This window comes from Aythya marila (genome assembly GCF_965140915.1).
Source record: "Aythya marila genome assembly, chromosome: 3".
Taxonomy (NCBI): Eukaryota; Metazoa; Chordata; class Aves; order Anseriformes; family Anatidae; genus Aythya; species Aythya marila.
This window is the reverse complement of record NC_139044.1, coordinates 79,589,566-79,603,548: the sequence shown is the minus strand read 5'-3', so window position 1 is coordinate 79,603,548 and position 13,983 is coordinate 79,589,566. Positions and strand designations below refer to the sequence as shown.

General features: G+C 40.7%; 1 protein-coding gene across 1 annotated transcript in view; it reads left to right on the top strand.

The window, feature by feature from the left end:
• The window catches only part of THEMIS (thymocyte selection associated), a 90,875-nt gene extending 85,210 nt beyond the window's left edge, over positions 1–5,665 (top strand). The window contains exons 6-7 of the mRNA XM_082757330.1: positions 584–740; positions 5,618–5,665. Coding sequence (XP_082613456.1) covers positions 584–740; positions 5,618–5,627 — 167 coding nt within the window. The 3' untranslated portion in view covers positions 5,628–5,665. The remainder of the gene's footprint in view (positions 1–583; positions 741–5,617) is intronic.
• The last annotated feature ends 8,318 nt before the right edge of the window (positions 5,666–13,983 follow it).

Below are 13,983 nucleotides of genomic sequence, written 5' to 3'. Positions count from 1 at the left end.
TTCTGAATAAGAAGAAATTAGGGATTTTAGTTCTAGAAAATCCCAAAATAACATCACAGTTTCCTAGCTACAGATTCTTCTCTTCAGGCAAAGAAACACATGAGCACAGAAGCAAGTCTGCAATAGGGTTGGTAGGTGCTGCATGAGATAGGTGGACTACTCATCTCTTTATATGATAAGACAATTTTATATGTCTGCTTTTACACTCAGTGACTGCGCTTTATAACCATTTTATTAAACCTTAGATTTGTCTGTGGACAGATAGCTATCAGGGAGTGGACAACAGATTATCTGTTTTGTCCACAGATTTTTCAAGCACAAGTATTTTGCAAAATCTGAAAGAGGAATTCTTAGAAGAGTGAAGACAATTTTCTAAAATGCTCATCTGGGTTTCATTCTTGATCTGGTACAAATGTTGTTTGGGAATCTGAGCAAGTCTCTTTAGATCTCTGTGAAAATGCGAAAAGTGAACACTGCTTCCTTTGTTTTTGACTTTTGTGGTTGAGTGTGTGAATTGTACATTTTTCTGGGCAAGGGCAGTATCTTTCATTTCCTTACAGTTATTTATTTGTTGATTACTCAGGTCTAACAAATAACCCACTTGGAAAGTGGGAGAGTGAAAAGGAACAGGAAGAAGAGCACAACTATGAGTATGTGGATGAAAACATAATTGAAAACATAAGAAAAGTATTTCAAGACACCACCACTAGAAATAAGGACATACTCTCTGAAGATAGAAGGTGAGTGAGCCTTATGATCATATATGGATGCAAACAAATGCATTCAGAGTGATTTTCAGATTTACCAGTAACCATCATACTTCACAATGAGGAAACGTTTTCCATGGGAGCCACCACCATTGCCACATATATTCTGTAAACAGTGTGCACCTTGGAGGTAGACACAACTATTGGTGACCCACTGTTGCTCTTAGCAATGTTGCCTTTTGTCAAAGTTAGACCTGTGGTTGTTCTGGTGATATAAGTGCATAGGCATGATCAGGTTTGCAGGTGGAGAAAAAATCTTAATTAGATCAACGTTTATAGTTGAAAACAAACAAACAAACAAACAAACAAACAAACAAAAATTGTCATTTTTTCTGATTTGTGCCAGTTTGGTGCAGCAAATACTGATACAAATACAATCTTTCTCCTCTGTTAGAACTGGACACCCTGTAGTCCACAATTACGGTATGTCTCTTGAAAAACTTCCAGGAAATTATTTCTGTTTCCACTAAGTTCTTGTTTTTCTGCACTGTCAGTTTGTAGAAGACTTAAAGTGCTAGTGAAGAGGACTTTGTCTTCTAAAAAATTTCCAGAATCATTTCCAGCCAAACACAATTCCCCCATAAAGTTTGAAATTTGAAATTTGTGTTAATGATTTAGAAAAACATTTTATTATCTTTTGTTTTTGTTTTATTTCAAAATATACTTCATTTTTATTTTAAAATGGCCTGCAACATTTCTATTGCATTTGAGTTCGGCAGTATACTGAATCTGAAATAAGATATTATTTTATTTTATTTTATTTTATTTTATTTTATTTTGTTTTGTTTTGTTTTGTTTTGTTTTGTTTTGTTTTGTTTTGTTTTATTTTATGGGAAGTTCAAAACCCCCAGAACATGACAGAAAACATATATAATCAAGTGGAATTGTCTTGAAATATGACACAAAAGCAAATAGAAGCCCTCAATTTCCCCATCCAGTATTCCCCAAAGAAGGTTTCTTACATTTTCTCTCAGTTATCCCACTGGTTCCTCACCCTCCCCCACAAAAATTGCCCTCTAAACTCAGCACAAAGAGTGGCTCTTAATGAGGACTTGAGGCAGTGGAGGTTCTCCCAGGCTCTGCATGCATCAGTAGGAAGGAGGGTGAGCAGGAGATGTCTGCCCCCTCCTCCAGCACTGGCAGTGGTACATTGCAGCTAATTGAGATTTATCCAGTAACTTCCATGCCTTCCAGGGCAATTACCTTATCTGTGTGGCCAATTCTTCTCCTGCTCACTGCCAAAGAAGTTGAAAAGTTACAGGAAAGACTGAAAAATGAAACAAAGTAGAGTGCTTCACGTACTTCCTCAGTCCACATACCACTGAGCATGTGAGCTTTGTCTGTAGTGCAGAGAAAGAGAGAATGAAAGTTTTTGTCTAAAATAGTCCTATTGACTACAGAATGTCAGGACTTCTGCATGAAAGCAGAAGTACGGTTTCAAGAAGCAATGCCAGCCTATAAAATCAGCCTGTAATTATTCTACTTACTCTTGTTAAATCAGCTCCTTTAAGTCTTTATCCATCTGCCCTTTAAACTCACTATCAAGAGAGATGAGGCTTCACTTTATTAGTTGCTTTATTTGAGGGCTCTAGCAAAACATGAAAGAAAGGACCTTTGCTGCCTACGGGGGAGATCACTATCTGTCTTAGATTATGAAGCAGTCCCTTAAATTGTCGTCCTCAGTGGATGACAGAACTATCTACCTTCTGAAATCATTAGCTAGCCAAGAAGCACATAGCATCTCCAGCCTGCTGGTCTCCCACTGACCATCAGAAATCTTCCATTATGGTTTCCTCACCTGCACTTGTGAACATTTTAAGAAATATGGATTTAACATAGGCATGTGAAATTAACATTTAGTGTGGGCAAAAGAGTATAAAACTTCTAGCCAGGTAAAATGATTGATGATTAAAAATCAGCTTTTGAGCTGTGTGCTACACAGCTCTATGTAGGGTGCAATTAAAAAGATTACTATGGGACTCACAGACAAATAATACAAAAAACTTAGTTGTGTCTTGCATCTCTGCCAAATGCCTAATATTTGAGCATGTTAGTTCTACTTCAAGAACTGAGCAGTAAGCCATTTCCCACCCATGGTCCCATTCTCTATCAGGACATTTATGATACTTATTAATATCTTCTTTTAATGTATTTGGATATATGAGGTAACAAAATGAAATCTAGTGATCCAAATTACTACAGTATATAGTTATTAGGAAAAACAAACAAACAAACAAACAAAAAAGTGTTTTAATGAAATTCAAAAGCAATCTTCAACAGTCGGTAATTCTGTGAGAAAATCAGTATTTTTTATTTGTAGTGTTTCATCAGTGCCAGAAAAAAATTCTTCCACAGTCAGGGCCAAAGAATGCCAGAGTCGTACTAGTTAGAGCTAGTCCTCACCCTAAGCAAGCAGGAGAAAGAAAGAACAGGGATTTGCCTTGGGTCATTTCTATGTTAATTTTGATAGAATAAATGTGCCCAGAGGGTCAATGATGTTAACATGACCTCATCACTCCAGAGCAATAAGCAATTAAGCAAGAGACTTGAGTACAGATGCCTTAGCTTGCTATAGCAACAGCCACCATTAACATATTTTGCCCTCTCATTAAAGATACAAGAGAAAGTAGGAAAACCCCGAAAAGTATTTTAAATGTGTGGCTTTATTTTTAAGGACATGACAAGTTTTTTCCTTTTACTGCCATGGGTTTTTTGTTTGTTTGGTTGGTTTGGTTTTAATAAGGAAAATCCTTGGTTTGGCAGTCTTTTAGAAGACGTTAAAAATGTTAATAGCTGTTTTTGTTGGGTGTGAGAAAAAGAGAGAAGGTTCATTGAACTGAGCTGGAATAGCACTGATGCTGCTATAATGTCTTATCCCATGTTCTTGGAAACAAAATCAGATGGAGGCATGGAGTAATGTAAAAGAATAGCAAAAAAAAAGTGAAGGGAGCTTCTGCCTCCAGTGCTGATAGCTGCATGTAGTCTTGTGGCTGGGAAAGGACAGAAACAACACAGTCCAGCCACCTGGAGAGCTGAAAATGTACACTGGCATCGGGCTATTTCAGGATGTTGCTTTCTGGACTTGAACATCACACGAGTGCTGCAAAAGGAATAGTCTCAGTTGACTAAACCTGGGTGCATTTTAAATGGGAGACAAAAAGTAGAAAAGAGAGAAATGCAGCAGGGAATGAAAAATCTACATAGCTGTGTTTTCCTTCTGCCACAAGCTGAACATTTTGGTGGCTTTGTTTGAACAAAGCTTCTTTATTATTATTTTAAATTTGGACTTACTTTATTTTTAAGCAGTTGTATGAAACAGATTGAGGTAGAGCTTTTTTCTGCATTGATTATGATAAGATGAAGGTTCCTGTATGGCAGAAGGTTAGAGTCAGTGCTAGAAATGAAAACCAACCTTTCTGACCCACTGCATCTTCATTAATCCTTTGGTACTGATTTTCTCTGACATGTATTTGGACTTTTCAAACCAGTGTTCTGCCAAGATAGCCATTTCTTTCCTAGCATCCCTTGCTCTTAGCTGAGTGGCTGAGGCAAACTTTGCAGCATTGGGGACATTGAAATTTTAGGATGACAAATCCATAACTGGAGTAGTATGTTCTCAACACTTTTGAAAGTACTCCTACTCCTAAGTGATTTTCAATGCAGATTTTGGAGCATCACCTACTTTGACAGTTTTTGTTGTTTGGTAATTTCTCTCTGCTTGGTGTTTTCAGTTTTTCTTAATGTGTGAACCAAAGATTATTTTCCATGGCACAATCAATGCTGATTGCAGAAGGAAGAAGGAGTTGACAGGAAACAAACAGGGTGCTGCTCTGAGAGCTGCAATTCAAAGACAGCAGGACTTCAAGAAGCCCATCTCAAAGCAGTTGTAGGTTTAAAGACCCTAAGGGCAGGGGAGACCTAGCCACCTACCATGATTATCTAGATGTTTATCTAACACACACTGACCTTGCTGTTCCTCCAGAGGACAGATTAAAATGTGCATTTTTGTGGTGTGGGAGAGCTGGGAATGGAGCCCACTGATGAAGCCTTAGCCCACTGGCATATTGCTGTTAAATGTTAACAATGGGTGTTAAGTATTAACAGCAAAGTGGTGAGGCCCTTGCACAGGTTGCCCAGAGAAGCTGCGGATGCTCCATCCTTGGAGGTGTTCAGGGCCAGGCTGGATGGGGCTTCGGGCAACCTGGTCTGCTGGAAGGTGCCCCTGCCCATGGCAGGGGGTTGCAATTAGATGGTGTTTTAATGTCCATTCCAACCCTAACCTTTCTGTGATTCTGTGATTATACATGTATGATTCTGTGATGAAGTTATTAATTAACTTCCCTCCAGAGCTGTGGCTATGTTACCCCAGCCCAGAGCACAGCCTCTGGAGCCCTCACCAAGATGGTGGTGTCTCTACTCCAATGTCTCTTAAACCAGCAACACCACATGGGCTTCATGGGTGTAGTCATATTGGAGACACACTGAAAAAAATCTTTGCTGGAGTCACAGTTTGTATTGACTAAATGAGCTATTTTACCCACATAGGTCAAATATTTCTCTAAATTGCATAAACTATGCTAGTAAAAGAAAAATTTACTGGTTTGAGTTTTGCACACTTAGGCTAAGTTGCTGGCATAGCTGTGTTAGAGTCATATATTAACTTTATTTTTGCTGCAGTCTTGGGATTACTGGTATAATTGCACTGACAAACCATTTTATGGCACAGATGAGCCCTAACTCACAGCCACTAATTTGACTCAAGAGCTCATTCACCTGCACTCCCTGTGTAATTTTTAAACCCAAATGTAAAGGTTTCCTGTTTCACCCTGTCATTTTGTTTTGTTTTTCAGAGACATCTGAAGCAAAATAATGCTGAAATTATCTGGAGACAAATAGGAAGCTGCATCCTTCACATAATAAAATCAACCGTGACTGTATGAAAAAGCTGCTCATGAAAGCATCCTTGTCTCATGAAGAGCATATGAGGCTATAATTTAACTATAATAATCCCCTGAGAAACTAAACTGCTTACTCATCCTAAATAAGAAGTCAAACCAGATAATGTCTCATGACCCTTTGAAGGGACAAAGTTCTTCTTGTACATATTTATTCATGAATTTGGGTAATGATGCCAAGTCCAATCCTTCATTCTTATTGCACCTGAAATACCAGTTGATTTTCTGAACTACTGTAGGGCATATGCAAAAGGAAAATCCCTTACTGAAACAGCTGCACAGTTGTTTCGTTGTTTCCTTTTTAGGTAGAAAAGGGAATGAAGGGTTGTCTAAGGTGAATTTAAATTTCTTTAGGTGGTCACATATGCTGCATGTTAAGGCTCAAAACTACAAATGGCAAGATTTTTCCACTCTTTCAGATGATGAGCGATCCTTTATTGCACAAGTAGTAATGTTACACAAGTAATTCACCCTGGAAAGCAACGCCAGTCCTCCCAGGGGGGAAGTGTTACTCAGTAGGACTGGTACTCCCTAAACTAGGCAATACCACCGTCTCCATGGCTCCTTGCACAGCCATAGTTCTCTAGAATCACACTAGATCTGTAGATTTTGCTATTATGTTCAGCAATTTGCTGAAAACCTGGCCAGGAAGGAAGAACAGAAGCTGACACTGAAGGAGTAGTGTCCATGCCAGTGCTTGTAACCAAGAAAAAGGAAGACTCTGCCCTCTGAGAGGTCAGGGAAAAGCAATGCTGAAGAGCTTCTCCTGCTCCTTCTGGTACCTTGCTTTCCCACAGAAGCACCTGGAAGCACCTGGAAGAAGAGACTTTGCTTTCAGTATAGCATTTTCTTTCAGCTTATACTTCTGAAAATGAAAAACAAGAGCCAAATGCTTACATGGTATCTGTAAAAAACCTCCTGAGCCCATAAGGAGGGAGCTTCCTGTGAGCCCCTTCCCTTCCCTGTGAATGCTGAGCAGCAGCAGTGAGGGCTTCTGCTTACATGGATGAGTATCTCCGTGCACTTGGCAGAGAGCACATAACCAGTGCTGGTATTAGAGCTGTCATATTCCTGTCTGAGATCCCTGTGTGCAATCACCCCAAAGCTGCATGGGTACAGCATTAACATTATTGTGTGGCATTGGACCTAATCCTCATGTTCTGGCAGAGAACAGGAGTGTAGTTGCCTGCAGACTGAATCTGATGCCCACCACCTATGGCATATAAAATAAGAACAGGGCAGCACATGCATAGTGAGTGCTGTGTATCTGGATGTGTTAGATCTGGGGCAAACATATACACCTCTGGCAATGCTTTAACTCTCAAGGGGAAAAATTACTGAGAACTGATGTGTAAATACACAGTTGATGTGCCAAGAGTTTCCAGACTCACAGCAGCTTGATCAGAGTGGCATATCCAGAAATGCCAGACAGCTGCACAGAATAGTCAAACTTCCCAGACAGTTTTAGGGTGGAGATTGGGAACATGTTTAGAAAGCCTAGACATACCATATTTTTCATCCCACTGATAAGTTAAAAAGCAAATGCTCACAAAAAAAAAAGCCTTAATATGCTTTAAAGAAGTCTTTTCAAGCAGACAGTACAGTATCTTCAGAATTTCCTATTAAAATTCTACTGAATGATTAATTTTCACTAATGCAAATTAATTTAGGATTTCTCAATATTGTCTTACATTAATTTATTCAAGATAAATGCTTGTGCTCATTAAAATCTGTTGCAATTTAAGTATTAATATCTTAGAGTGCTTTGATTCTATGCATATGTAGCATACAGCATTTTGAATATCACTTGCTATTACGGGGGCTTGCAGTTTTGTACAGATCTTGTAACTGGCTGACATATCAGTTGTGGGTTTTTGAAATACTTTTGAAGAATTTTGCACAAAAATCCATATTTCTTATTGTAGCAGCTCAAAACAGCCATTTTTTATTTTTAATACCAGCAAACATAGTCTGGTATGTGAATAAAAAGCATTTATTGTGTACTTTACTGTGTGTTTTTTTTTTTTTTTCTTTCTTTCTTTTTTCTCTTCTGAATGTGATGTCTTCTGTTGGATTTCTGAAAGACATAATATATTACCATCACAATTTTCTTGCCCTGAAATATCAGAAGCCTGAGTTTTGTAGCTAGAAATGAAGAGAGAAAAGCCAACAGCCCCCTGGGCTGTACTAGGCACTGTGTCACCAGCAAGTCGAAGAAGGTGAACCTTCCCCTCTGTTGAGCACTGGTGAGACACCTGGAGTCCACTTCTGAGCTTCCCAGCACAAGAGAGACATGGGCACACAAGAGGGAGTCCAGCAAAGGATCATGAGGGTGATCAGGGGTTTGGATCACCTGACATACAAGAAAAGGCCGAGAGAGCCTAGGGAAAACAAAGAAACAAACAAAAAAACCTCTCATTAGTTTTCCTAGGTGTTTGGATGAGTATGAATAAGGGGAGATGCAGCTACTTTACTGACGAACCGAAGATCTTTTAGACATTCTGTAACAGCATTTGGGACTTAGTTTGTGGAAACAAACCAACAACAAACCAAACCAAACCACAAACCAACAAAAAGAACCCCACAACTAAGACATATCAGCCCTTTTTTTGCAGGTTCTTTCTTTTAAAATGCTTCCAAAGAAATGATTTCTTTTCTTTGCATAGATTCTGTCACATAAGGAGTCTCATCCTGCCACCCCTGTCATGTGCAACAATCCTGTCTTGCACATTCAACCTCGCTGAGCTCAATGAGTATTGTTCATGTGAGTTAAGGCGGTGGATTTCATGAACCTTGTAAATATGTTAGTAGCAGAGATGTCTCCAGTATCTCTTCCTCAGGCACATCAGTCAACCTCGTATCTTATCGCAGGAAAGAGAACAGGCCTGGCTGTTCCGTTCCCATAACACGGAGGGGCAGTGGCACTTGCATGAAGTTAGTGGTGTGGAAGAGAGGCTGTGCTGCTGTGCTGCGGGTAGAGGACACACTGTCTTGCTGGGCAAAATGCAGGGGAGGGAGGAGGCATGAGGCAAGACTGTCGTAGAAGGCTTGTGTTCAATGTTTAAGACTTGATAAGTGTTGAGATTCCCTTATGCTGTACAGATGACCACAGTGATTTCATGTTGTTTGCTATTACATGTTTGACAAAGCTGTAATGTCACCGTGATCCATGAGGGACCTGGTTATCACTCCCAGACATTGCTGCTCAGGAAGACTGCGCTGAAGAGGGGAAAGCCATTTTCAGCTGAACACAGACCGTGTTCGCCATACCTGAAGAGAATACAAGTATATTTAAATAATAAGATATTTGCTTTGCAAAAGATTGGCATAAGCTTCTGCACAGACCTGTTAGCTTAAGGGCTTATCTCTTTTAATGCTAAGGAGTATTTCCACTATGCTCTCACTGAAGGCCTGCTCAGGAACAGCTGCTTCTGCAGCACTCCATGTGTTCATAAGCCCTTAGTGAGATGGTATTTTCTGTTTGGATGATCAACATGCACACTTTTTATGTATCCAGCCTTTGTGTCTGTTAAGATAAGAAGAATCTTCCCTCAGCATTCTTCTTTAAATGCCAAAAACCCTTTTGTTTAAATACAATGTGTCAAACAAATGCTTATCTACGACACTCTTCCCAATAAGCGCTATATATTGTTGCTATCTCTTCACTTAACATATCTGGTACTTTTCCTACCTCTCCTAAGTCTATTCAAGTGTTTTCCTAACATTTTTCACCTTGGTGCCCCTGTACTGTGCTAATTTACAGCTTCTTGATGCCATATTAAAACTAGTAGTTCCAGAAGAGAAAAGAGTTTTCTCTCTTCTACTTCACCTATTAGTGGCAGGTGGTTGCTTTCCTTGGGTTTCTGTATGCCCTAGGACACCCTTTGCAGATCAAGCTGAGGAAGCAGGAGGGGCTGATGCTCATGCTGGCTGGCAGCTGCTGGAGGCTGCGCAAGAGGGAGGATTGCTCATGATTTCCCTTTCTTTATCACTCTGCTCCAAATCCACTGTTACCACACCAGATAGGCCTTAGGTCTGTTACTACCTGGGGACCTAATGTTGCACAAAACGAGAGGTAGAAGCAGAATTTCTTTCTGAAATGAAGCTTTTCTCCAGTTGCCAAGACTGGCTTATATGGCCATTATCTGTCCAGCCGTACCTGATGCAGTCTTTTCCTGCAAACATTCACACAAATAGCTCCTGCAATTCTTCCACAGTCACAAATGGTTTGCAGATGGAAGGGGGAGACATCAAAGTTTTGCTTTCCTTGCAGTTTCAACCTGAAGACTTTGGCTAGGGATGAATTACAGAAAGAAAAAAAAAAAAAAAAAAAAAGTTTTATTTTTTCTAGGTGAACATATTACAGAAATTCAGTCATTTTAAGTAGGTATAAATACCTTATGACCTTATGACTAATTTTGACATGGTTCTACCTTCTCTCCTTGCCCTCTGCACCCCATTTTGAGTGGCTGCCTGTGCTTCCCAGCTGGAGCATCCCTTTGTTGGTGCAGTGGGACAGCTCTGCAGCCCTTAGACTCTCCCAGGCATCCTCACCAGCCCGGCCCTCACACACAGAGTCATTCTCCAAACACCTCATGGCCCATTTCGTCTCCTCTGTAGTACGGAAGAGAAGATTCATGAGTCCAGGTTCAGATCTACAAGCATATTCACACTGTGAAATCATATTGAAAACATCCTGTTGGGTGTGAGGAGCCAAAATGCCTTTGTGGATATGGACTGTAAGCACTGCAGACTTAAATAGAACAAAGCCCAGCAAGTGCTCTGATGGCCAGCATTACTGCAAAAATGAAATGGCAATGGGAGAGGTGGTATCAAGCCAGGATTTTTCTTTGTAAATTAAACTGAAGTAGATTTCAGAACTTTTACAGGTACCTGCTCTTTTCACTTCATATATGAAAGCTCAACATGAGATCAAAAAAAGGCAACATGTCATTCCTGGAGCCAGTGAGGCTAACGTGAGAGAAATGTTGTAAAAATAGTGCATTGCCTTCAATTTCACCCCCTTTGGCAGCAGGAACTGAAGGTTCACAGCTGGCAATACCTTTGCAATGAGAGGAGTCAACACATCCTTGTCTGAAAAAGTAACTGAACAGTTTGCTTTGGGGAAATGCAGGTCTTTACGTTGTGCACCAGCAGTTAGAGTATTTATACTAGGTTCAGTTCTGTTTTCTGTCTGGCTGGGTCCAAATCGACCTCCTCTGCTTCCCAGCAGAGCCCAGTAGCCACCAGTTTAAAGGCTGCTCTGAGCAAGAACATTTTTGCTCTCACCACTCCACACCTAGCAAACAAAGAGGAGAGAGATTTCTCCCACTAGCAAAAAGCACTTAATTATGCATTAGCAAGCACAGGCTGGAAAGGAAGAGAGCCCAAATCATTCCGCACAGATTAGGGATCACAGGGAAAGGCAAAATCAAGAATCCAGTTCCTGCTTGAAAGAAAAAATGTTTTTCTACATTTTTGCTTATGACTTCTTTGCACGTGAGCCCTGTAAGCTCTATGTCCTAATGACTAAGAAAGCTAAAGTGCCTGCTGGTGCCTGCTCACAGCTCTGTGAAGACAGAAGTACCTATCCTAAATAAAGAGAAGAGCCTTTCCCTTCATGAAATAAAAAAGGAGATCGTTGAAGAGGTCATCTCTTATATATGTCCATTATGTGATGACTCGGGACACTATTTCTTAAAGCACAGGTCTGTTATGTGGCTGGATTAATTGCACCAGCTATATCCCAATTGCAACCACCTAGGTAAGGACAATAGCCTCATCTCTGACCTTTCCTCAAACATGCGGTCAGCCCTGTAAGAAAGGCAGTGGAAATGTCACGTACCTGGGAAATACAGAACTGATATGCCTAATGTGAGCCTGCATAGTGCAAGTGAGCAAAGCAGACTCCAGAGGAAAGTTTCCCACCAGCCCCGTGCAGCTGTGGGAGGGCAGAAGGGTTCAGCACCATTGACCAGGCTTTGAGAATGACAAGGCTCTTTCCTGGTGGATTTTTTTCCCTAAGTTCTTTCTTTAGCAGATATCCATTTCTAGCCTTTCCCTCCCTGCATCCCAAACGTTTTTTGTTTCAGTCCCCCGAGGCTCGTTATTTGCAAGTGTGTAAAGGAGCTGAACTTCCTGGCTTTCTGGAGCTGCAGCCAGATGTGTTTGCAGTTTTTTCTATTAGCACCTCTCTGAAACAGGGACTGGCCCTGCTTAATACCAAGCAGCCCTCAGCAAAGAGATTACATATGTGAAAAGCATGAGAATAGGGCTGAAAATGCCAGGTTAATGCTGAGCAAGAACACCTAAACTTTGCTAGTCTGCCTTGCTGGGCAAACCCTTGTTTGTTTTTGTTTTTTCTTTTTTTCTTGTTATTATTATTATTTTGGCAAACCCTGTCAGCCTTTGCCAGCCATAAGGAGTGAGCAGACTCTTCCAGTCCTCTCCTGTCCTCTTCCAGAGACATCTCACCACATCTGTACTGCCTTCTCTTGTTTTTCTCTCTCCCTACTTTCTGACACCTGTATGTTTTCTTACTAGGGTGCATCTGTTCTGTTTCAAGCTATCTGGATCTGCTCTCCTTGTAGAAACCCACTAACCTGTGCTTTGTCTAAACTTTTATGTGTGCTTCAATCTCTGAAACCCAATTGCTGCCCAGTTCCTAAGGACTTTACCTGACTGGTAGGCACAAAGTGTTTGAAATACATAAATGCCTGATGTTTCATTAAGTTGGTTCTTTTTCAAAACACTAAAATATTTCCCAGTGTTGTCATGAATTTAGTCAGTAAAATATTAGCTCTTTAAATACGTGTTTTACCAATATCCCCTCAAGTGCAGCAGTTAGCAAGTTTGCAAGTTTGTGAGTTTCTTTTCTCCATTTGTATTAATGGCTATTTTTGTTTTCTTAACAGTCACCTGAGGTTAAATCTAAGTTAACCACAGAAAAGATTGAAAATTGTTTTCAAACTTTTCTGGAGCACAATTAACCTAATATTTTAACAGCTGGCAGCTGCAGTAATTACTTTAAGATTATACCTAAAGTCTGTTGAAATCTAATTACTCTGATCTATGAACCAGGTAATTAAGGTAAAAACTCCTGCATTTTCTTAGACCTCATTAATTTATTTCCTTTGAAAATTGTTAGCTAATGATGGTACATTAAGAGTTTATCCATAAAATGACAATGAATAATTGAAACCTTTATCCTGGGACATTAAAGGACAGAACAGTGTTTAACCACTCAATGTCTTGATGATTATTTCTTAATTTACAGTGCAAATATCATGCAAGTTTGGGGAGAAAGAACTGATCAAACTGGGAAAGTGGCCTAGAAAGACACAAATATTTTCTTTCTCATTGACCCAGTATCCAGCAAATAATCCAGGACTGCCACTGTGGTGCAGAGACTCCCAGGAAATACCACAACCTGCTGTTTCTCAGGTGTTCTGGAGCTGCAGCGCAGGTGCAAAGAGACACTCGGGCTTGCGCCTGGAGGGAGCAGGGCGGGTGCCCATTTGATATGGAAATGCTGCGGTTTTAGTGTTGCTTCCAGGCTGCCTGGCACAGCTCCTGCAGCATGGGGACACGCTGCAGCAGGAGCCCTGGGGGCTGCTTCCTCATCCCAGAGATGCTTGCAAGCTCTGAGATGTCGTGTGCTGTGGCTCCACCTGCAGCATCCTCCTCTCTCCCCAGCGTACAGCTTGCGTCTCAGGTAAAGGATGAGCTTTTCTCTTTCCTGAGATCCGTGGAAAACTTCTGATTGCTGTGCCTGTGTCAGGAAGCTAAAGAGAGGGTGCTACGTGCATTTCTCACCCCAAGTCAGGGTGTATTGAGAGGCCAATGGGACACAGTTACTAACCAAGATGCTAGGTACTACCAAAAGAGTAAGGGCAGACCTAAATGGTGGCAAAGCAAAGCTGCTTTCCATTATTTTGACATGATTCTTAGGCTTGTGTTATTTTGAGCTATAATGTAGTTCAAGCTGTAACCTGAAAGGATGCAGCTGGCAGTGGCTGTGCCACCATCCTGTGCCCTCCGTTATTGAAAGGGATCTCCAACTATGCCTGTTCTTCTGATGAAGTTTCCTCAACCTCTCATACTAAGTTTTTATAATTAATTTTTCATATTCTGTTATCATCCAGAAGACTGGGAAAGCATCTGGGTCTGAGTGTGCTAGACATCAGGACAATGCATACTGCAAACTCAGTCCTTTTTTCTCAATAATCACATCTAATGCAGGAAAAGCAACCTGTGGCTAC